At 35.2% G+C, this 23141-nt stretch overlaps 2 protein-coding genes across 5 annotated transcripts; one reads left to right on the top strand and one right to left on the bottom strand.

Moving 5' to 3' along the window:
* Positions 1-266: 266 nt before the first annotated feature.
* Positions 267-5015, bottom strand: LOC9330696 (CWF19-like protein 2). 3 transcript variants are annotated; one of them, XM_021012620.1, is made up of 10 exons: positions 4523-5015; positions 4377-4429; positions 4150-4284; positions 3105-3232; positions 2728-3015; positions 2441-2644; positions 2200-2361; positions 1691-2092; positions 1477-1556; positions 267-1379 (listed from the first exon to the last, which is right to left on the bottom strand). In XM_021012620.1, the coding sequence occupies exons 4-10, from the start codon at positions 3138-3140 to the stop codon at positions 476-478; spliced, it is 2076 nt and encodes a 691-aa protein (XP_020868279.1). In that variant the 5' UTR covers positions 3141-3232; positions 4150-4284; positions 4377-4429; positions 4523-5015; the 3' UTR covers positions 267-475. The 3 variants fall into 3 exon arrangements, with proteins under 3 accessions (XP_020868279.1, XP_020868280.1, XP_002891949.1); XM_021012621.1 differs by having other exon boundaries at positions 4150-4245; XM_002891903.2 differs by lacking the exon at positions 4150-4284.
* Positions 5016-5628: 613 nt separating this feature from the next.
* On the top strand, positions 5629-7750 carry LOC9330695 (protein DEHYDRATION-INDUCED 19). Of its 2 annotated transcripts, XR_002329345.1 has the most exons (6): positions 5629-5808; positions 6468-6610; positions 6715-6792; positions 6885-7123; positions 7205-7384; positions 7464-7750. XR_002329345.1 is itself a non-coding variant. In XM_002894588.2 (5 exons), the coding sequence occupies exons 1-5, from the start codon at positions 5760-5762 to the stop codon at positions 7314-7316; spliced, it is 621 nt and encodes a 206-aa protein (XP_002894634.1). In that variant the 5' UTR covers positions 5629-5759; the 3' UTR covers positions 7317-7750. The 2 variants fall into 2 exon arrangements, 1 of the variants encoding a protein (XP_002894634.1); XM_002894588.2 differs by having other exon boundaries at positions 7205-7750.
* Positions 7751-23141: the final 15391 nt, after the last annotated feature.

Here is a 23141-nt window from a genome sequence, read left to right as displayed (position 1 = left end):
ATGTTCGGGTACTTGTTCGGGTTAGGGTTCGGGTCGGATTCGGATTTTCGGGTTGTGAAGTTTAGAACCAATTCGGATATTTTAAAACTTCGGGTTTGGTTCGGTTTGGGTTTTTTGGATCGGGTTCGGTTCGGTTCTTCAGGTTCGGGTATTATGCCCAGGCCTACTACACAAATGTATCTCCTCTCGATTTGGTTATGAACTCATTAAATAAATATTCCAAAAATTGTTGATTTGATACTACCAATCTCTTAGAGGATTGTTGATTGACAAAATGAACTTTTTTTTTGTAATCAAAATTGAAGCCTTGTGTTCAACTTTTAATTGCACCACCAACATCATCCTGATCTCAACATATTTTGGTATAAAAAGACAACCAATATCCTTACTTTTGACTTATGGAGGGATCAAAGCAACGTTTCTTCAAGCAAATCCTTCTGTTTTAAAAGAGTTAACATTACCGAGCGATGTTCTTCTAATCAAGCTGTTTAGTCCAATCAAAGTGTTCCCATTCACGAGCAAAGCTCACAACCGCCTTCTTCTGGCTCTCCACCGACTCCTGCCTTCTTCGTCTATACATGTCTTCTTCTGGTAACTCGAGCATTCCTCTGATAACATTTAGTCCAAGATTGCTATTGAACTGTTGTTCATCATCAATCACGTGAACAAACCCTTTGTCTAGACCAAACTCAACGTGGAAGTAAGGGAAATTCTTGGGTATACAGTTTCTCAGACCCTTTACGCTAGTGTCTATGAGCTTCTTTGCATTGTGCTGACTCCATTCACTCTCTGCTTCATCGATCGCCTTCTTGAAGTATAGTGGACCTTCTTTTGCTATCTCCTGGGGGATTGGGATACACTCGATCAAACAGTGGCGACGTTGCTGAGACAAACCTATCACTGTCTCCAGAAACACTGCGTCTTTTCCTTCTTTTGCATACATCATTATAAGACACTTCTTGAAATTACGAATTTCGTCCCAAACATTGTCGTCAACACTTCTGCTGGCTGCCTCGTGCTGCATTGGCAAGATACAGCAATGTCCTGGGACAAGGGGCTGATGTTGTGGTAACATCAGATAGGTGAAGTTTGCAATGGACACAACTAAATGTTTCGGCCGCTTTGGGTTCTCAAAACAGAAGAGACAGCGTTCTTGCTGGGTCATAATGCGTTTCACACGGTTGTCCTTTTCAGGAATGTTACTGGACGATTCCCGCTTCCGGGACTTTTTGCTTGGAGCATCTCCATATTCATACTCATCATCAGCAGCTTGATTAGATGTTTTGTACTGTTTGTTCTGCATTATGCTCTTGACTAGATGCATATCCGTATTATCATCTTCATTCTTCCTTCTACCAGACATATCTTTGACAGGATATCTAATGAGTACGAAAAAGAGAAATTTTAAAATCAGAACGATTTGACAAAAAACAAAAAGCCCTAAACAGCTCAGAAATAAAAATAAACTAAACTTACCTCACTGCGGTTCTGATGGAGTGGTCTTTGGATGAATCGTCTCCACCAGCTTGTTCTGCTTTCAGCCTCTCTGCTTCTTCCTGTGAATTATCAAGAGAATTCATTTCAGAAGTAAGCAGGAAAAACAGTTGAACTAATCATACTTGGCAATGAGTTCGAAAAAAGACTGCACCAGGCAAGTGAATGATTGGGAATTAAAAATTTATTGTCTCACCATAAGTTTCTGGGCTTCTTCATGTTTCCCTTTCATACGGAGCTGGAAGGCTTTAGCAGCCAGTTTATTCACACTTAAAGTTTCCATACTCGGAAGAATCCCTTCACCATCCTTATTGGTCTCTGACGGTAATGCTTTCTGCTCCACATCATTTCTGTGATCTCCACAAGTCTCTACGGGAGACACTGATACATTCTTCTGCTTAGAAAGCATTTCCTTCATGAAATTTCCGTCATTGGAAAACTTATTCAAGTGAGCTGCAGCTTCAGATATTAGCCTCGAGTCTTCGTTTCTATGAGTTTGGCTCTTTCTCTTTCCCCAGGATAATGAAGGGTCAGTTTTGGGGGCTCTCAATACACGATGGTTCAACGAGTCACCTTTCAAATACTCCCGATTATTACCCTTCAAATAAAATATGTCACGAAGTCAGAATATTAGCCGTCATAATTCCCAGTATGAAACAGTACTAACCTTATAGAAAATCAAAAGTAACCTAGCAGTTCAAGTACCTTCTCAGAAATTCTTTCTGGTTTTTTTTCTGTATCATTCTTTTCATTTTCCCCTCTTCTTCTATTATTTATGGCATTCAAATGCGCACGAGATGGAGCCGCTCTTTGAGATGCCACAGACTCAACAAGGTTACCAAGAGAACCCCATCGTTCGCCAGCAACCTGCATAACCGTCAAATGATAAGGCAATACTCAAAGGCCAAAGAGACTATAATAAATCGTAAATATATACAAAACTTACTTCCTCAAGCTTTTGCCCTTCTCTCGCAGCCTGTTCCTTTGCACGCTTGAGTGCTTTCATTCTCCAACTCGCACCCCCATCCCCAACAACCGAAGATGGTAAAAGCTGGTCTTTACCATGTTTTTTCTCAGATTCTTCCTCTGGATAACCGGTTCCATTTTCTTTCAAATAAGGATTTAGTTCCCTTGGGTTCACTTTAGTTACCTGGTCGAGAAAAAAAGAAGCATTAACTTAACAATCTAATAGAGAATTGTTAGAAATAAACTCTCAAATCAAAATTCCCTCACCTCAGGTGCACTTTCTTCGAATTTATCCTCTACATCTGAAGCAGGGTTTGGATCAGCCTTTCGGGTTGGCGGCAGCATCCAATCGAGACCAATTTTCTTTCTAACTATATCCCCTTCAAGAAAGTCATCATGAACGGTCTCGCCATCTCCACTCTTGGCAATCTTCTTCCCATCTCTCTTACTTCCTTCTCCCCTACGTTCCTTTCTATCAACGTCCTTGTTCTTTCTTCTTCTATCCTTCCCACCTTTGGATTTCTCATTTTCCCCATCCGAACTATCATCAAGCACCTAATAGCAAAGAAAATTAACATCAAACTCAATCCAAGATGAACAAATACAAAAGAAAATTCAAAAACATATAAAACTAGAATCTTTACTTCATCACGAGGTATGATCTTTATGCCAGAAAACATGTTAACAATATGCGTCGAAGGTCCCAGTGACTTCTTCCTGTTGAAGAATAATCAACAGACTTCCAAAAAGTAGAGCGAAGCAAACTTCAAACCTAAACAAATAAGAAAACATAACAGAAAACAAATTAGACAATGTCATAGCCATGATACTGTAAACAGAACAAGATCCGGAGATCGACAAAATCAATAATAAACAAAAGCAAGATGTAAGAGAAACTATAATACACAAGGCACATACTTCGACCAAGCAAATCTCAGCCACAAATACTTCAATTCTACAATCCTCTAAGATAAAGTTACTCTACTGCATAAGCAAAGATTCAGGACCAGACAAAATCAGAGTGCTACTATACCACAAAGCGAACATAATTCAGTCATACATGCATGTATAGATTATGTATGCCTACAAAATCTCAAATCTCATGCCATTTTTCAATTACTATTAAGGCATATTAAGCTAAAGCAAGAACAAAGACCATTAAGAGAACAAAACAACTGGGAATAGGTTCAAGATTAGAGCGTTCAATTACAGTAGCAACAACTAAATATTCTTATAATAAAGTCTTTCCACAAACATTTGTAAAGAATTTTTAACCAAAATTCATATGCTAAGTAGCTTAAGATAAACCAAAATTGCACCAAAATTGCTAGCCTAAGCTAGAAACACAGATGAATCAAACCCTTAAATCATAACTACAATCATTAATGTGTGAATCTAATTTGCTGCAAATAAACCCCAAAGACAAAACCAGAGACAAATCCACCTTGAACGACAAATACAAAGGGGTTTCTTCATGTTCTATCAAATCTCAATTCTCAATCAGCTCTAAACAAAATCACAACCCAGAAACCAAAAATCAAAAGAGATGAGTTATTACCCAAGTTTAGACAACCCAGAAATCAAAAAAATCAAAACCCAGAAACTAAAATTGATGAAATTTCACACAAAGAAAATATATGTTTAATGGCTTCATATCGCTTAAGTAATACAAAGAGAAGATAAACGAACCCGACGGTGATTTTGAGAGTGATGAAGCTTTAAAGCAGTGAGTGACGAAATCCCATAAAGTAACTTCAATGGAAACGCAACACGACGAACAATAAACTGTACTTCGATTTGAACCAAATTGGAGAATTTAAGAAACTAGAGAATTGAAACAGAGAGCAATCTTAAGCGAAGATATCTCCTTTATCTTTGTTAATGAAGAATGAAGAACTAATTCTTAGGAAACTTACCGGAGAAAACGAAGAAGAAGACAGCTACTCCGGCGATGGATGTTGATCTCTCTCTGTTCGCAAGAAAGAAACGATATGCTCTGTTTGATGATTTAGGGCTCCAGAAAAAAATAAGAAATTAAAAAAAATCATAAAAAACAACGAACCGGATTGTAAACCAGGCGAAACATAACGAACCGGGATTTGGAATTCGATATCCACTCCATCATTTCTGAAAAAGTGAAAATTGATATTGATAAAACGACGAACCGGGGCTAATATGTCCTCTTTGTTTAGGATTGAAGACCTCTCTTCTAGGTCTTAGGTGGAGCTTTCACTTGAAGTTGGATTGAGTTTGTCTCTTGATGAATCCAGTTTAGTTGCATCGGTTTTATCAGTAGAAAGATGGTTATAATTCGTGAATTCAAGCCTTCATTCGTCACCGGCGGAAAGAAGCAGAGATTGACTTCAGATCTATGTCGGCGGCGAGAAGAAATATGGTGGGCCCTCTTGATTTGCTTTTATCATACACGTATTCTATACGTGTTATTTTTGTATGTGGGTTTCCCTATATTGGGCTTTATTAAGGCTTGTAATCACGTATGTAATCTGCCCTATATGGACTTTATGTATTTTTCATAATATCTAATGGAAATTGGCCGACAAAAAAAAAAGCGGAAAAATAAAGAAACCGGGATTTAGAATTCGATAACCAGTTCATCATGTTTGAGAATCGAATATACCCGATAAAAATGATGAACCGGGATTTAGAATTCGATAACTGGTCTATCCATGTCCAAAGAATCGAATATACCAGATAAAATGATGAACCCGGATTAAGAACCGGACTAAAAATAACGAACCGGGAATTGGAATTCGATAAACGGTCCATCTTTGATAATCGATATTTACCAGATAAAACAACAAACGGTCCATTTTTGGTTGTTTGTTAGTTTCCCTCTTTTGAGCTCTTGTCTTCGGGGATATCACTATTTTCCGCCGACTTATCTTATCGGGGATATTAACTCTTTCCGCCGATCGTTGTAGCTTTCGAAAGTTTAATATTATTATTCAGAGGAAAAAAAAAAAAAAACCTGACGAAAAACAACGAACCGGTATTTTGAATTCGAGAAACGGTCCATCATTAAAATCAATAATATCAGATAAAACGACGTACCGGGACTAATAACCGGAAGAAAAACAACGAACCGGGATTTGGAATTTCGACAACCGGTCTCTATCATTTCTGAGAAATCGATATAATAGTCCTCATTCACAACGCACTTTCTCTTCCTCTCTCCTCCTACCAAGAAATCATCGTCTTCTTCTTCATCTATTAGGATCGATCCGGCTTGAGATTTATTACAATTTGCTCCAAGATTCAGAAAATTTCGTGGGCAAAAGATGGACGCTGATTCCAAGAGATTTCTAGCTACGCTTCGATCCCGATCTGGTGAGAATTACAGTATCTTTATGTCAACTTTGATCTTAACTTGTTATTTTGATTTTGTTAGCTCTCAAGTAAAGAAATTTCATTTAAAAATACAATCTTTTTTATCACATGAGTTTGATTCAATGTTTTCTTGATTTTGGTCCAAGATCAAGACTTTTTGTAAATGTTTTTGTTTGTTAGTTATGTAAGTGAAAGAACAGTTTTATTCATCTTTAAGTTTCTGGATATAGTTTGAGCTATGTAAGAGAAGCTCTTGAACTTGTTGTGTTTATGGAGCTGTAATAGATGTTTTGCTTCTGAATAAGACAGTGAAACTTGTTGTTCTTATCTATAACAAGAAGGTTAGGTTCCAATTTCTCAGTCCTATTTTCTTCATAGATCTTTAGGTATTGGTTTTAAGTTGTTTCATTTGATTGTAATTAAGTTGTTTCATCTAGAGGAATGTTACCTTTAAGCTTGCTTTGTATTTGATTTATGGGTATTATTTACCTTTAAGTCTAGAATTTGGTTTTAGAGGTTTGATTGATTCAGCAGGTTGTCTCTTAAAGTCTAGTTTTGTTTTTCTTTCATATTGTTGTTACTTTTCTAGACGAATTTTTGTGCTTTGTACCAGTATCATGCTCGTAAATTTATATGATATTTTATGTTTGAAAATGCAGAAATGTTAATGGGCTTTGAAGAAATAGATGGAGATGATGATTTCCAGGAGGAGTTTGCTTGCCCGTTCTGTGCAGAATCGTATGATATCATCGGTTTGTGTTGTCACATAGATGATGAACATACTTTAGAGTCAAAGAACGCGGTATTGCTCTCTACTGGTTTATACAATCAAATCAACTTGGAATTCAATAGTTTTAGCAAATGTGTACATTGGATCTTAAGATGAGTGAATCCGTTATTTTGCAGGTGTGCCCTGTTTGCTCTCTAAAAGTGGGAGTTGATATCGTAGCGCACATAACGCTTCACCATGGGAGTTTATTTAATATATCCTTTGTATTCATTTTCTACACTTGCATATTTTCTTAGTTCTTACCATGGAATCATATTACTCTGTTGAATTCCTTAATGAGTTTTACTTGCAGCGAAAGAGAAAGTCACGGAAAAGTGGTACCAATTCGACACTTTCACTTCTTCGGAAAGAGCTAAGAGAAGGAGATCTACAGAGGTTGTTAGGATTTACTTCTCGAAATGGTTCTGTTGCATCAAGTGGAACTCCCGATCCTCTCCTGTCGTCATTTATCTCACCTACACGATCACAGAGTTCTCCTGTGACACGCGAAACCAAAAAAGTATCCGAGGAGAAACAGATAGAGCGGTATAGATTCTATATTAGCTATTTTATTAGATTATAGAGTTTTTGAAGGTTTAGTCTTTGATTAGCATTGAACTTGTTCAGCAAGAGACAAGTGTGCATCTCACCGGTCTCATCAAAAGATCGGGAAGAGAGGAGGCAAAAATCAGAGTTTGTTCAGAGGCTCTTGTCATCAGCCATTTTCGATATGGTCTAATCAAATCAAACACAACGATCGAGAACACAAAGGAAGTAAATCTACAGATTCAGACTTCAGAGAATCTGGTAAATATGAAGCTCTGTTACTTGTGTAGCAGAACCCACAGACACATTTTCATCGGAATCTTGATTCAACTGTGTGTAGGTTTCGAGAAAAAACAATGGTTGGGATGAGAAGAAGACGGAGAAGAGCGAGATGCAGCTATGTTATCTATATCTATATCTATCTATGTATTGTGTATGTTTTTAAGTATAACCAGAAGAAGATGCTACTGAATACATTGCGTAGAATTGTGTTTTCTTATGTTTATTAAGCCATTGAAAAATAAGATAGAGGAAGAAGAATAAGTCCTCTTGTCTGTAGCATAAACCCAATTGGTTTTCTTGTGTTGTGTGTGTTATGAAATAAAAAATGTTCACTCTTGTAAGCTAGTTAAAGAGTGTTTAAGAAACCACGTACGAAGTCATCTATTTAAGATAATAATTCAACAATATTGTTAACTTTTGGTATGTTTAGAGTGGTTAATGATTTTGCCATGTTGTTTTTAGTACTAGGGTTAAGTAGTCAGTCAATGGTTAGAATTAGACTTACAGCTGGGTAAAATTCCCGAACCGAGCCAAAATTCCTGAACCCGAACACAAGCCAAATTATAAAATCGAATAAAAGAAAAATTACATACAAAATGTGGACACCACTTCTGACATCCCTAAACCATAAACCAAATGTTAAGGTTTCTCGCAATTATCATGCAAAACTTCTGATATATATTTTTTTGAGAAATTGTTAAAAATGCTCATTTTTCAATACCTTTTTTCAAAAATGCCTCTTTTGAGAGTCCATTTTTAAGTTTGTCTTCTTTTAAATTTTAATGACCATTTTACTTTTATTTGAAACAAAATTAGGTCTACAAAATACAAAATATTTTTTGGCGGGAAAAGTGATCCCGCAATTTTCCCGCCAAAACACTTGTAAAAACTTGTAAAACCTTTAAAATACCTTGTAAAATTTGCTCGTAAAAATTTTTCCCGCCAAAAAAAATTTTTTGCGGGAAAAGTGATTCCGCAATTTTTTGACGAAATTTTTTTGGCGGAAAAATTTTTGGCGGGAAAAATTTACAAGGCATTTTAAAGGTTTTACAGAGTTTTTACAAGTGTTTTGTAAGGTTTTACAATGTATTTTAAAAGGTTTTACAAGGTACTTATAAAGTTTTATAAGATATTTATAATTTGTAAATCCTTATAAAAAACTTGTAAAACCTTATAAAATAGCTTGTAAAATCTTATAATATCTTATAAATACCTTATAAATACGTTGTAAAACCTTTTAAAATACATTGTAAAACCTTATAAATACCCTGTAAAAAACCTTTAAAATACCTTGTAAATTTTTCCCGCCAAAGATTTGACGCAAAAAAAATTGCGGAATCACTTTTCCCGCAAAAAAAATTTTGGCGGGAAAATTTTACAAGGTATTTTAAAGGTTTTACATGTTTCTACAAAATCAAATTTGTAATTTTGATGTGTGCACATTCTCATGTTTTCCTTATATATTTGTGATAGGGTTGGGCTTTTAAACCGAACCGAATGTACCGAACCAAAACCGAAGCAAAAAAAAAACGAACCGAACCGAACCGAAAATTTGAAAATAACCGAATGGATACTAAATTTGATAACCGAAATAATCGTAACCGAATCGGTACCGAACCGAAATATTTCGGGTAACCGAAATACCCGAAATACAATTATATTTTAGAAATAATTAGTTATTTATTGACCAAATAATCAAAAATACTTGAAAAATCTATAAAAATAGTAAAAATACTCAAAAATAACCCAAAAATATCCAAAAATATTCAAAAAAACTCAAAAATAACCGAAATATCCGAAAATATCCTAAACAAAATAACCGAATGGATACTAAATTTCAAAACCGAAAGAACCGGAACCAAACCGAAACCGAACCGAAATTTCAAAATATCCGAATGGATACTAAATTTTAAAACCGAAAGAACCGAAAACCGAATGGACCCAACCTATAACCGAAAGCCCAGGCCTAACTTGTGATATCTTTTATTAAAAGAAGGGTAATTTTGTCATTTTGTACATAAAAAGGGGTATTTTTAAAAATAGACAGCTAAATGGGGCATTTTTGAAAAGGGGTATTGAAAAATGGGCATTTTTGTGAGTCTCCCTATTTTTTTTTCAACAAAATTAGATTAGCTTATACAAGCCAATGTTAAAGAATATTGTTTACATAGTAATAATATTTTTGAAACAATTTTGAGGTTCTTTTAAATTTTTTAAATATTGCGAGAAAAATACTAGGAATCGCTGTCAATTTCTCTGTCAATTTTTTTTCAGATTTTTCAGGATACAATATTTTGATGAAAATTTTAAAAATTTTATAGAAAATTTTAAAAAATTTGCGAGAGAGTTGCTAGGGATCCCTCACAGTTCTCTTAAAAAAAATCATTTGTGCGGCAAAATGTTTTGGTGAAAATTCAGTTTTTCGCAGCATAAATGTTCCGTAAAATTTTCAAAATTTTTAGTGCAAAATTTTTTTAGTGTGAATTTCAATTTTTTTGGGCAAAACTTTTTTTGCTTTGAATCAACCATTTATTGTTTCATCTCAAATTCATTCCTCATCTCATATGTTTTTAGTTTATAGTAGATATTTGAGAATTATTAGTGAAGTTTGAAAGGATATTGCTAGATTTTTATTGTATAATTCTTCAGTTTATAGTAGATATTGAGAATTAGTAGGATTTGTTTTGAAAAGGTATTTTAAAATTTTTGTTGCATAATAGCCTGGAGTGATAGAATTGATTACAAATATGTGGTCATCGTATTTATTAGCTAACTTTTTTTATGTAATTATAGATATGTCGTCATAAGGTCGAACAAGGAATGAAAACATGGATCCTCCCGCACCAAGGCGGAATACAAACACGGACGATGTTTATCCTCCAATACGTAGACGGATATCTTTTAATGATTTGAGTTTTATTTAAAATTCTTATTACTATTCTAATTTTTAACTATTCAATTTTTTTTAATTATATAATTTTAAAATAACATATGCACTATTTGAATAAATATACAAATAACTCTAGTTAATCTTTTAAAAGTATTTATTTGAATATATTTACCATTTTAAATTCTTGGTAGATATCAGAAAAGTATTACCCTTTTAAAAGTATTTATTTGAATATATTTACCATTTGAATTTATTGGAATTATTGGTAGATATCATAAATTTGTCTCTCTTTTTTAAAAAAAGTATTGTGTTGCATATATTTTTTGTGGTAGATATCATAAATTTGTCATGTTTTTTATTTACCATTTTTTCAGTGTTATTTAAATGATTGTAACTAATCATAGAAAAACCTGATCAAAGGTACACTCCTGAAGAAAAAAAAACATTGATTGAGTTATATGATGAAGCTATAGCTTTAAACAATTATATATTTAAAGATCCGGGACAACCGGGATGAGCATATATTGTTCGTAAGTTCAACGAAAAAATCAATGAAATCATGAAGTGGACAAATTTAAGATGAAAATTCGATGAGTGGAAGAAACAATACAAAACATGGGTCCTTTTACAAGGTAAGACTCGTATAATGGTAGATCCCATCAGTGGAAGAATCGAAGCTTCAAATGAGTGGTGGAGTGAGAAAAAAGTCTTTGACTACATAAAGACGCCTACGATACAAGAGCTACGTAGGATTCCACAACATCTTCAAGCAGATCGATGATGTTGGCCCTTTTTTAGTGGATTTATTGGGGAAATGGATAGGACTCATGTATGTGTTAAAGCTAAGCTCGGATTGCAAGTCATGTATTGGTAGACATGGAAAGAACAAGCTTCAATGTAATGGCAATATGTGATATGATTATGTTATTCACATATGTTCGGAATGGAACACCAGGTTCATGTCACGACACAAGAGTGCTCTCACTCGCTTAAATTGGTAAATCCTGAATTTCCATTGCTTCCTGAAGATACATATTATGTGGTAAATTCGGGGTAGCCAAATAAGCAAGGCTTCCTTACAGATCAACACGGAATCGGATTGTGAGATATCACTTGTCACAGTTTAACAATGGTTCTCCGCCAACAAATAAAGAAGAGTTATTTAGGTCTCATGCATCTTTACGTTCCATTATAGAACGAACTTTTGGAGTATGGAAGAAGTGTTTGAATTTGTTTCGGTTTATAACGATTTATAAAACTAATCACAAATTCAATTGCCAGGATTCGTATAAATATTGAATTAAATATATGTCATCAGTTTATGAATATACCTGGTTAATTCGTAGCGTAGGATTCGAGTCGTTAGACTTAAAATCTTTTGGTACTAATGTTATAGACTGGTATTTCTTGGTAAATAACATAAAGCTCATTCTCTAATGGTGCACTACCATAAAATATATCATCACGATCAAATGAACAACATTTGTTCTTGATCGAAAATTGGAAACCTTCCATGTCTAAACATGAAACAGAGATGATATTCTTATTTATTGCAGGAACATAGTAGCAATTATTAAGTTCCAATACCATGCCTGAAGGTAAAGACAACTGATAAGTACCTATAGCCAAAGCAGCAACTTTTGCTCCATTGGCAACACGTAGGTCTACTTGTTCTTTCTCCAAAGTTCTGCCTTTCAAATTTGTACAAATGTGAGCACCACAGCCGGTATCTAATACCCAATGAGTATATACCTAGAGAAGAAATCTCAAAAGTCTTCTTTTCTCTCAGATCTTCTAGGTATTTCTCAGGAAAGTTGTTTTTGAGGGTGAAACTCTTTTCTTCCCTAGTGAGAACATTTCTCGAAATTTCATACCAATCAAGGAGGTTTGATCTACCCAATTTGTCATTCTCAATGACATATTGAGATGAATTTGAATTGTGAGGGTTTGACATCATTGTATCAAAAGAATAGCAAATGTTAATATGATGTTCATGAAATTTGAGGAATCTTACCAATTAAGAAAACTCATACTATACTCAAAACAATATTTTCCTCAAATGAGCATAGTAATCCCAAATCTTTATTTTACTAAAATTCAAGTGAGCTTTGGCTGATCGCCCGAATGTTTAGTTATTTAGGTAAGGAACACCTTTGCTAATTATATCCAATATAACTCTTGGTTGTTAGATGACATCTTATATCTTACCCTTTTTTTTTTTTTTTTTTTTCATCATGTCTTATCCAACATATGTCTCTAAGCCTAAAACCGTTTTGATAGCTTAGTCAAGTAAACCAATCTTTTACTCATATGGTAACCATTAACATCTGTCTTATTTATGTAATTGTGGACACCCTACTTAGTAGGCCTATTACACAATGAAACAAGTCTTGACAGTCAATAAAATTAGGGAGACATCAAAATACTTAATATTTATTGAGGAATTAATTTTATAATTCAAAATTATATTTAAAATTTATATCCAATATAAATAAAATATAACTAATACATATCTTATATGTTTAATTGAATTATAAACAATTTAATAAATTTTAATCAAATTGAAATTATTAATTTTTTTAAAAGTTAAGCTTAATTAAATTTCATTAGATCTAGTCGAATTAGAATCTAAATCTTTCAAGGTCTAAAATCGATTCAGAGGCTGCAGTCAAAAAGCTGCATAAGATTCAGAGGCTGCAGTCAAAAGTCAAATATATGGTATAAACGATTCAGAGGCTGCAGTCAAAATTCAAATATATGGTATAAACAATAGAGATAATTGGGTGATAGACAGAGATCTGGACATTATTTAGTTTTTCATAATTTTTTGTCGGAACCGGAAACAAATAAAATTTTAGCCCCTCTTTTTGCCAAAATTAGCCTCACGCGTGTTTCCATTCAACATGATATGATTTAATACATGAGACATCAATATGTTGTGCATGAATATCTAAAAATCTTTATAGATCTTTGTATATTTCTTACATGTTATCTTCCTCGTGTGCCGCCATCGTTTATATTGAGCCATGATCGAACAGAGCACCGCACTGTAATCGCAACATTTTAAATTCAACACAATTAGTGTTGCTATTATGATGAATCTTTGTAAGTTCCGGTGACAATTTAACAAAAACTGATGAAAATGCAATGACAGTTTGATGAAATCCGGTGAAGATCCGGTGATAATTCCAAGAAATCCGGTAAAAATTCAACAAAAACCGATGAAAATCAATCAAAAATTTGATGAAATTAATGACTCCAATCATATTTCAATGTCCAATTACAATGTATTATTCACTTGCTCCATTCAACGGTTTGGGATACAGTGATTATCGTTATGTTTGTAGCGTTTATGCAAGTATACTAATATTAATAACGCTCTATATATGTGTTTACATATATACAAATGTTAATAAGGCTCTATACATGTGTTTACATGCATACAAATGTCAATAATGATTCATGTACATGTTTACGTGTATACAAATGTTAATAACGCTCTATACATGTAAACATAGATCCAATAACTTAACACTAGAATTAATTTTAGCGCTCTATACATGTGTTTACATGTGTACAAATGTCAAAATCGTCTAATATATATATTTGTAGCGTGCTAATATTTTCCCAGTTTGAAAAAAACAAGAATTAATGTTAGTCTGTCTATTATTAAATGTTTGTAGCGTAAAGGTCAGTTCGTAGCAGAGCATTTATTAACGGTCCGTTCATTCTTTTTTTGCCAAAAAGTCAAAGCCGAGAATCCCACGCGCATGGGTGCGTATACATCTGGTTTTTCTGTAATTCTTTTTGAACTTAAGGTCCTTTGTAACGCTGTTTTTCTTTCTGTCTCCGACAAAATCGACTTTTGTCGATTTCCTAATTAGAAGCTCTATTTTTGTCTCTGCACAAATCGTCCCTAAACAATAACCGCATGGTCGGATGGACTCCATAACCGTTGGGCCTAATACATATTCTAGAAGGCCCATGTCCATGTTCTAGAAGATTCTCCTTATGACGGTCTATCTTATCTTAGTGGGCTTTTGGGCTTTAGGGTTTACTAGCCCAATGGGGATTTGTCTCCCCTCATCATGTATATATATGTATTGAAACCTCATTCATTAATCAATAAGAACAACAAGTTCTATAACACGTTATCAGCACGAGTTTGCTCTTAACAACCCTAACCCTAAAAATCGCGGTACTGTTCATCGCCGACACTGTTCATCGCCGACACAGTTCATCGCCGACACAGTTCATCGCGGCACAGTTCATCGCCGACACAGTTCATCGCCGACACTGTTCATCGCCGACACTGTTCATCGCCGACACTGTTCATCGCCGACACTGTTCATCGCCGACACTGTTCAACGCCGACACTGTTCATCGCGGCACTGTTCATCGCGACACTGTTCATCGCGGTACTTTCCATCGCGGTACTGTTTGCGGTTCGTTGCAGGAGCGTGAGTTACCGAGGTCTTTAGCTCCCGGTTCTAGTCCATACAACCCCATAAGGTGAAAGGTAACATCAAAACCCTAAAGCTAAAGAACCAACAATTGAACTTGAAAGTTAAGCAAAGAGAAACCCTAAAACGAATGATGATTGATTAAGTGATTGCTTTGCTTGTATGATTCGATTGCTTGCTTGATCCGATTGCTTGTTTGTTTTCGCTTGCTCGTTTGCCTGTCTTGTTTAGGTTGCTAGAAAGCTTGTTATTGCTTATCCTAAACTCGCAAACCGAAAACATCTTAACCTAGAATCCGAAACCCTAAAAGACATAAACCCTAAATTGAAAACACTTTAATCGGATCAAAACCCTAAATTCTAAATCACGTTTGGTTGAGGTTGTTTTGTTAGATTGATTGTTTCTTTGTTTGATTTCATGCATAAGTTGTTAGAAACCCTAAAAACTAAAAAAAAAAAAAAATCGCATGAACCCTAGAAAAACTTAGAAAAGATAATCCTAAAAGAAAATATTAAAACCCTAAAATCTTAGGGATAATAGGAAATCTTAACAACCCTAAATCCTAAATAAAATAGGGAATCTTAAAATCCTAAATAAAATAGGGAATCTTAAAATCCTAAATAAAATAGGAAACTTTAAAATCCTAATAGAAAGCATGAAAACCTAAATAAAATCCTAAATCCTATTATACCCTAAATCCTAATTAAATTAGGAAATTCATAAATCCTATTCAAGATAGGAAAACCTTAAGAAATAGAAAATTTCCAAATCCTAAATAGGAAATCTTAAGAATCTAAAATCATAAGTGAAATAGGAAAATTAATCCTAAAGTAAAGAGGAAAGTAAATCCTAAAAGGAAAAGGAAAAGTTAATCCTAATCAAAAGAGGAAATCTAATCCTAAGCAAAAGAGAAAAGTCAAATCCCTAAGTAAATCGATTCATGGTTCGGTCTCAAATACCGCATGACACTAACGATTACATGATTTTGACTCAAAACTTTTCCTTGTAGATGTTGAATTACAACTTGTACTTTACTGCCCTAAATCTCTTAGGAGATAATTATTTTAAAATGGGCAATGGATACTAAGATTATCCTAAAGTCAAAAGGACTTGGTGAATGTATCTAATAAGGCAAGAATGCCAAGAGAGAAAGATAGATACAAGGCAATATTAGCCACCATCTTATTGAGAGTCTCATAATCCAGAACTATAAGTCCGTGGATGAGTCTATTGCTAGATGAGCAAAATAATGACTTACTGATAAAAACAGTGAGTTACGACCTCATAGATTAACCCCATTACCTAATGCCAATAAGGCCGCAGAGGATAAGAAAGAATCCAAAGAATCTAACCACGTCTAAAGTGATAGACCACACGGCCGTGACCGTGGTGGATGGAAAGGACGTGGTTGTGGCCACTATAACTCATCCGGCCGTGGGAACCACTATAACCGTGGATGTAGACCCAATTCCAGCCGTGGTCGAGGGCGAGGACGATGTGGTATTTCCAAACCACAACACTCGACCAAATGAGTATGCCATAGATGTGGTATTGAAAGGACGTGGTTGTGGTCACTATAACTCATCCGGCCGTGGGAACCACTTTAACCGTGGATGTAGACCCAATTCCGGCCGTGGTCGAGGGCGAGGACGATGTGGTATTTCCAAACCACAACACTCGACCAAATGAGTATGCCATAGATATGGAATGGGAAACCATTGGGCTAAGATATGTAGGACTTCCAAACATCGTTGTGACCTCTATCAAGAGAGTGTGAAAAGGAAGAATCCTAAAGCCCATTTGGTATATAAAGATGGTGAACATGATCAAGATGATCTAATAGAGTATGAGACTTCTGATTGCCTAAAAGAATCAAGTTGATAAATCTTACTTCGACATCAAAACCTCTATGTTTTTCTTTGCATTTTATGTGTTCATTGATTGTTATTTGCTTGAATTTATTTTATATTATTTTATGTTTAGAACATGATTCTTGTCCATATAAGAAATGGCCGAGGACAAGAACATAATTGTGGTGGATAGTGGATCGAGCCACACAATTTTAAAAGACAAAAGATACTTTATAAATCTAACATTGAAAAATGCCAATATTAGCACTATAGCGGGTATAGCTAGTCTTATTGAGGGCCACGGTCAAGCCCATATCCTTTTATCAAAGGGCACGCATCTTGAAATAAGCGATGCCCTATACTCACCCAGCTCGAAGAGGAGCTTACTAAGTTTCAAAAATATAAGATTGAATGGTTTCCATATTGAAACAAAGGGTGAAGGGAACAAAGAATTCCTAAATATAATTGAGATCACCCAAGGACATAAGAAAGTCCTAGAGACTATACCCGCATTATCCACTGGTCTCTACTATGCTAAAATCGATATGATCGAAGCTAATATGGCAATGAACAAAGAGTTCATCGAGAAATTCACTTTATGGCATGACCGGCTTGGCCATCCGGGTCATAGTATGATGCGTAAACTAATAACTAATTCAAAGGGGCACACCCTAAGAGAGAAAATAGTTATCCCTAAGAATCTCACGTGTGAAGCATGTTCACAAGGGAAACTCATTATAAGGCCATCACCGGCTAAGGTAAATAAAGAGACCTTAAATTTTCTGGAAAGGATACAAGGGGATATATGTGGACCAATACACCCACCATGTGGGACGTTTAGATACTTTATGGTCTTCATTGACGCATCGACAAGATGGTCGCATGTTTGTCTCTTATTATTGGCCCAGATAATAAGACTGCGAGCCCACTTTCCAGACTTTCCGCTTAAGACTACACGTCTAGACAATTTCGGTGAATTCACGTCCCAAGCGTTTAATGACTACTGTATGTCCATGGGGGTAAGTGTGGAACATCCCGTAGCACATGTACATACACAATGGATTAGCGGAATCCTTCATTAAACGAATTCAACTGATAGCTCGACCATTACTCATGAGGTCGAAGCTTCCTGTAGCCGCTTGGGGACACGCTGTTTTACATGCATCAGAGCTTATACGCATAAGGCCATCTAGTGAAAATAGATATTCACCATCCCAATTACTCATGGGTCATGAGCCAGACATATCCCATCTAAAGACTTTCGGGTGTGCCATATATGTACCGATTGCTCCACCACATAGAACAAAGATGGGACCTCAAAGGAGGATGGGAATATATGTTGGATTTGATTCTCCCACCATTATTAAGTATCTAGAGCCAACTACGGGTGATCTATTTAAGGCTAGATACGCGGATTGTCATTTTAATGAATCCGAGTTTCCTACTTTAGGTGGAGAGATGAACAAGCTGGGTAAAGCAATAAAAGAAATATAATGGAATCAAACATCCTTAAATTGGCAAGATCCTCGGACTCTGGCATGAGAATCAGAGGTCCATAAGATTATACATTTGAAAAGCTAGCTAATCAATTGCCAGATTCCTTTGCTGACCCAAAGAAAGTTACAAAAACGTACATACCAGCTTGTAATGCACCAGTACGTATTGATATCCAAAAGGGAATCAATGAAATTGCTACCGAGTCTAACACACGAAAGAAACGTGGTAGACCAATAGGTTCCAAAGATAAAAATCCTCGAAAATCAAAGAAAGGTGCAGTAGGAAACGAGGTGAAGGAAACCATAGACATGGCCGCGGCAGACCCTAAGGAACCGAATAGAGAGATTTGGGACGCCAATCCTCATGGTCCTGAAGGGATAGATAATAATGAGATCTCAATAAATTATATCATGTCTGGAATAAAATGGAACCGCAAAGATGTCGACATCGATGAAATATTTGCATATAAGGTAGCACTTGAAATGAATGAGGATCATGAACCCACGTCTATATTAGAGTGCACTCAAAGATTAGATTGGCTAAAATGGAAAGAAGCCATAAACGTGGAGTTAAGTTCAGGGATAAAACCAGTAGGACACAAGTGGGTCTTTGTGAGAAAGAGAAATGAGAATAATAAAGCGTGAGATATAAGGCACGGCTTATAGCACAAGGATTCTCACAAAGACCGGGGATAGATTATGAAGAAACATACTCCCCTGTGGTGGATGCTAAGACATTTAAATTTTGCTAAGTCTGGCTATATAAAGAAAAAGACTTGATTTGCGGCTAATGGATGTAATGCCTGCATATTTATATAAGTCCACTGGATAATATATATGAGATTACCAGAGGGTATTGAGCTCAAAGATAAAGATAAAAAAGGGTCTCGGGACCAATACTGCATAAGGCTGAACAAATCGCTTTATGGACTGAAACAAAGTGGACGCATGTGGTACAATAGATTAAGCGAGTACCTAGTCAGAGAAGGTTATAAGAATGATCCCATCAGTCCATGTATCTTCATAAAGAAATTTGCAAACAAAGGGTTTGTGATAATAGCAGTATATGTGGATGATTTGAACATCCTTGGAACCTCTGGGGAAATCGCCCAAACAATCGAATATCTAAAGAAAGAATTCGAGATGAAAGACCTAGGCAAGACAAAATTCTGTTTGGGATTGCAACTTGAGTACGTGAATAATGGAATCCTTGTGCATCAAAAGGCATATACTGAAAAAGTACTCAAGAGATTCAATATGGACCAGGCCCACCCATTGAGCAGCCCAATGGTGGTGAGAAGCCTCGGATTGGATAGTGATCCATTCGGTCCAAAGAAGGACGAGGAAGAAGTTCTCGGTCCTGAACTGCCATACCTCAGTGCCATAGGAGCGTTAATGTACTTGGCTAGCCATACTAGACCAGACATATGTTTTGCCGTGAACCTCCTTTGTCTAAATTTAGTTCATGATCAACCCAAAGGCACTAGAAATGTTTGAAGGAAGGTTTGGTTAAATTTTAAATTCTATTCTTCCTATGTTTGTTTATTTGGGTTTTATTCTATACTGATCTAACCAAAGAAGGTCTAGTTTGCTTTGGTTTAGTTTGTTTTGCTAATGCAGGTAAGATCAGATTATGGCATGGTCAATAAATAGGAACTACGTGTGGCTTGATCCCTTCCAAGGGTACGTAGGCAGCCTTCTTCAAGGCGCAGCTACTACAACATCAAAGACCATCATATGAGGAGACAACACAGCCTGTATCGCTCAGCTCAAGGACGGCTACATCAAGGGAGATCGGACGAAGCACATTCTAACAAAGTTCTTCTTCACGCATGACTTGCAAAGGGATGGAGAAGTTCGAGTGGTACAAGTTCGGTCCAGCGACAACTGAGCCGATCTCTTCACCAAGGCATTACCAACATCGACATTGAGGAAGCTCACGCATCAAATTGGAATACGGAGACTTAAGGACTTGCAGGGATGACCAAAACAGGGGGAGTAATACGTGCTGTACTCTTTTTCCTTAATCATGGTTTTGTCCCAATGGGTTTTCCTGGTAAGGTTTTAATGAGGCAGCATCCCCGAGCGTATTACTGAGATCCTTTGGCATCTACACGGTTATGTCATCCAAGGGGGAGTGTTGTAGACCGCATGGTCGGATGGACTCCATAACCGTTGGGCCTAATACATATTCTAGAAGGCCCATGTCCATGTTCTAGAAGATTCTCCTTATGACGGTCTATCTTATCTTAGTGGGCTTTTGGGCTTTAGGGTTTACTAGCCCAATGGGGATTTGTCTCCCCTCATCATGTATATATATGTATTGAAACCTCATTCATTAATCAATAAGAACAACAAGTTCTATAACAGTAACGCTGTTTTTCTTTCTGTCTCCGACAAAATCGACTTTTGTCGATTTCCTAATTAGAAGCTCTATTTTTGTCTCTGCACAAATCGTCCCTAAACAATAACCACACGAAGACAAAAACGTGTTTGTGCATGCATGCTATAACAATTAAATATTCATCATATGACTACGTAATTGTAAAACAAACTTATGCATGCTTATGCCGATTAATAATTTATCAATTATAACGATCGGTTGACAAAAACATAAATATAAAATTAGATTTAATTTCAAAATTAAATACATAGGCTCTGATACCACTGTTGGAATTTGTACCGGTTTATAACGATTTATAAAACTAATCACAAATTCAATTGCCAGCGTATAAATATAGAATTAAATCTATGTCCAGGCCCAACCCACCCATAAAGCAGCCAAAGCATCTGTTTTAGGTCACAAAATATAACAAAGATTTTAGACCCATATTATTAAGAAACTTTGTTAGTCTAGTGGTTATATAGTCTCTAAAGTAGTGTCTTGTCCCAAGTTCAAATCTCATCTTTAACAGTTTTTTTTTAAAAAATAATTTACTATTGAAGTATGCTTTAGGCCCCTAATATCCAAGGACCGGGCCTGTCTATGTCATTAGTTTATAAATATACCTGGTTAATTCGCAGCGGAAAGATGAATCAAAATAACCGAAGTTGTGAAGCACTCCAAACGTTGTGTCTCTACTGGTATCCACACGCACACAAACTAGATCAAACGGGATGCTAGTGCCGTAGAGATCAAATCGCAAAACTTGACAAACTCTTTTGTCTCCTATGCTTTTAGAGTTTCGGCGAGAAGACTTCATTAACAAATGTTGCTATGTATCAATTTTTTTTTTTTTTTGTCATCTGAATTTTATTAATAGCCAAGAAAGGATACAAGATGAAATACATATGCCGGCGGACTACATGAATGTCCCCAGAAACATTTGCCCAAAAGAGGGAAGCTAAGCCCTAAGATACAGGGAAACTGATTAAAACCAAATATAGAGAAAAACATCGAAAGAGGAACAAACGCCGAGGAGAAAAAGCAATCAAAGCACTATAAATTGAACAAAGGCAAGAGAGACTCTCACAAAGCTTCTCTATAGAACCTGTAAACGTCGGAAGCACCAATAAGCCCGGATAGACCTCACACCGAAGACAAACCAGAAGCAAACCAACAGGGAGGAAAGCAAGAACCCAACGCGACCAGAGACACAAATACAACTGCCAACACACCTCACCAGCTAATCGGAGAGAGCAAGAAACACTAGGCTCAAGGCAAAAACCTTGAAATCGACTGGAGACAAACCACAAAAGAACAACAATTCTTTTTTTTTTTGCTAAGTAAAAGAACAACAATTCTTACACGCGGACATTCGTCGAAACAACTTCAGCCACCTACAGACTTAATGTTTTGCTAGAAGCCTCTTATAATCGATGATTTGAGAAGTTCATTACTAATATTGTTCGATCCTACAGGGTCACACACCTAAGCAGACTAGATCTTATATATGGTTTGGAAGTGCGGAAGAGAGTAATTATCGCCACGATAGGACTCCACAACTCTATTAGAGTTTCAAATTTTTTCATATTATTATATTTTTAATGTATACTGTTATTTAATACATATTAAAATACAGTAAAACCTCTATAAATTAATACTTTATAAATTAATAACCTTTCTAAATTAATAAATTTTTCCAATCCGAGTTGGGACCAGTGTAAAATATGATAGAAATCGATAAATTAATAAGATAATAATTTTTTTTGAAAATCTCATGTAAAATATGGTCCCATCTATACTATAAATTAATAATTATATAAACTTATCAGTATATATATATATGATATAAATTTATATATTCCATATATAAATTACTATGATATATATTTAAAATATTATACCTAAATTTTTTAATAAAATATGACTCTAATATTCGAAAATTTTTTGTGTTGTTTTCTAAACTTAATCATTGCTTCTCTACTTGCAATTGATTTAAAAAGGGTATTGCTTATAAAGAAAAATTTTATTTTTAGATAAAAGTTTTTTTAAATATTATAAAATTAGTAAAATCTCCTTATAAATTAATAATTATTAATTTATTGATAAACTGATACCTCTCTAAATTAATAAAATTTTATGGTCCCACATTATTAATTGAGAAATTGTTAAAAATGCCCCTTTTTCAATACCCCTTTTCAAAAATGCCCGCTTTGAGAGTCCATTTTTAAGTTTGCCCTCTTTTAATTTTTAATGACCATTTTACCCTTATTTGAAACAAAATTAGGTCCACAAAAACAAAATATTTTTTGGCGGGAAACGTGATCCCGCAATTTTCCCGCCAAAATTTTATTTTTTCGGGAAAAGTGATTCCGCAATTTTTTTGGCGAAATTTTTTGGCGGGAAAAATTTACAAGGTATTTTAAAGGTTTTACAGAGTATTTACAAGTGTTTTGTAAGGTTTTACAATGTATTTTAAAAGGTTTTACAAGGTACTTATAAGGTTTTATAAGGTATTTATAACTTGTAAAACCTTATAAAAAACTTGTAAAAACATTATAACTTGTAAAACCTTATAAAATAGCTTGTAAAATCTTATAATATCTTATAAATACCTTATAAATACGTTGTAAAACCTTTTAAAATACATTGTA

This window comes from Arabidopsis lyrata (genome assembly GCF_000004255.2).
Source record: "Arabidopsis lyrata subsp. lyrata unplaced genomic scaffold ARALYscaffold_1, whole genome shotgun sequence".
NCBI lineage: Eukaryota > Viridiplantae > Streptophyta > Magnoliopsida > Brassicales > Brassicaceae > Arabidopsis > Arabidopsis lyrata.
The sequence above is the reverse complement of the archived record's forward strand: the minus strand, read 5'-3'. Positions and strand labels throughout refer to the sequence as shown.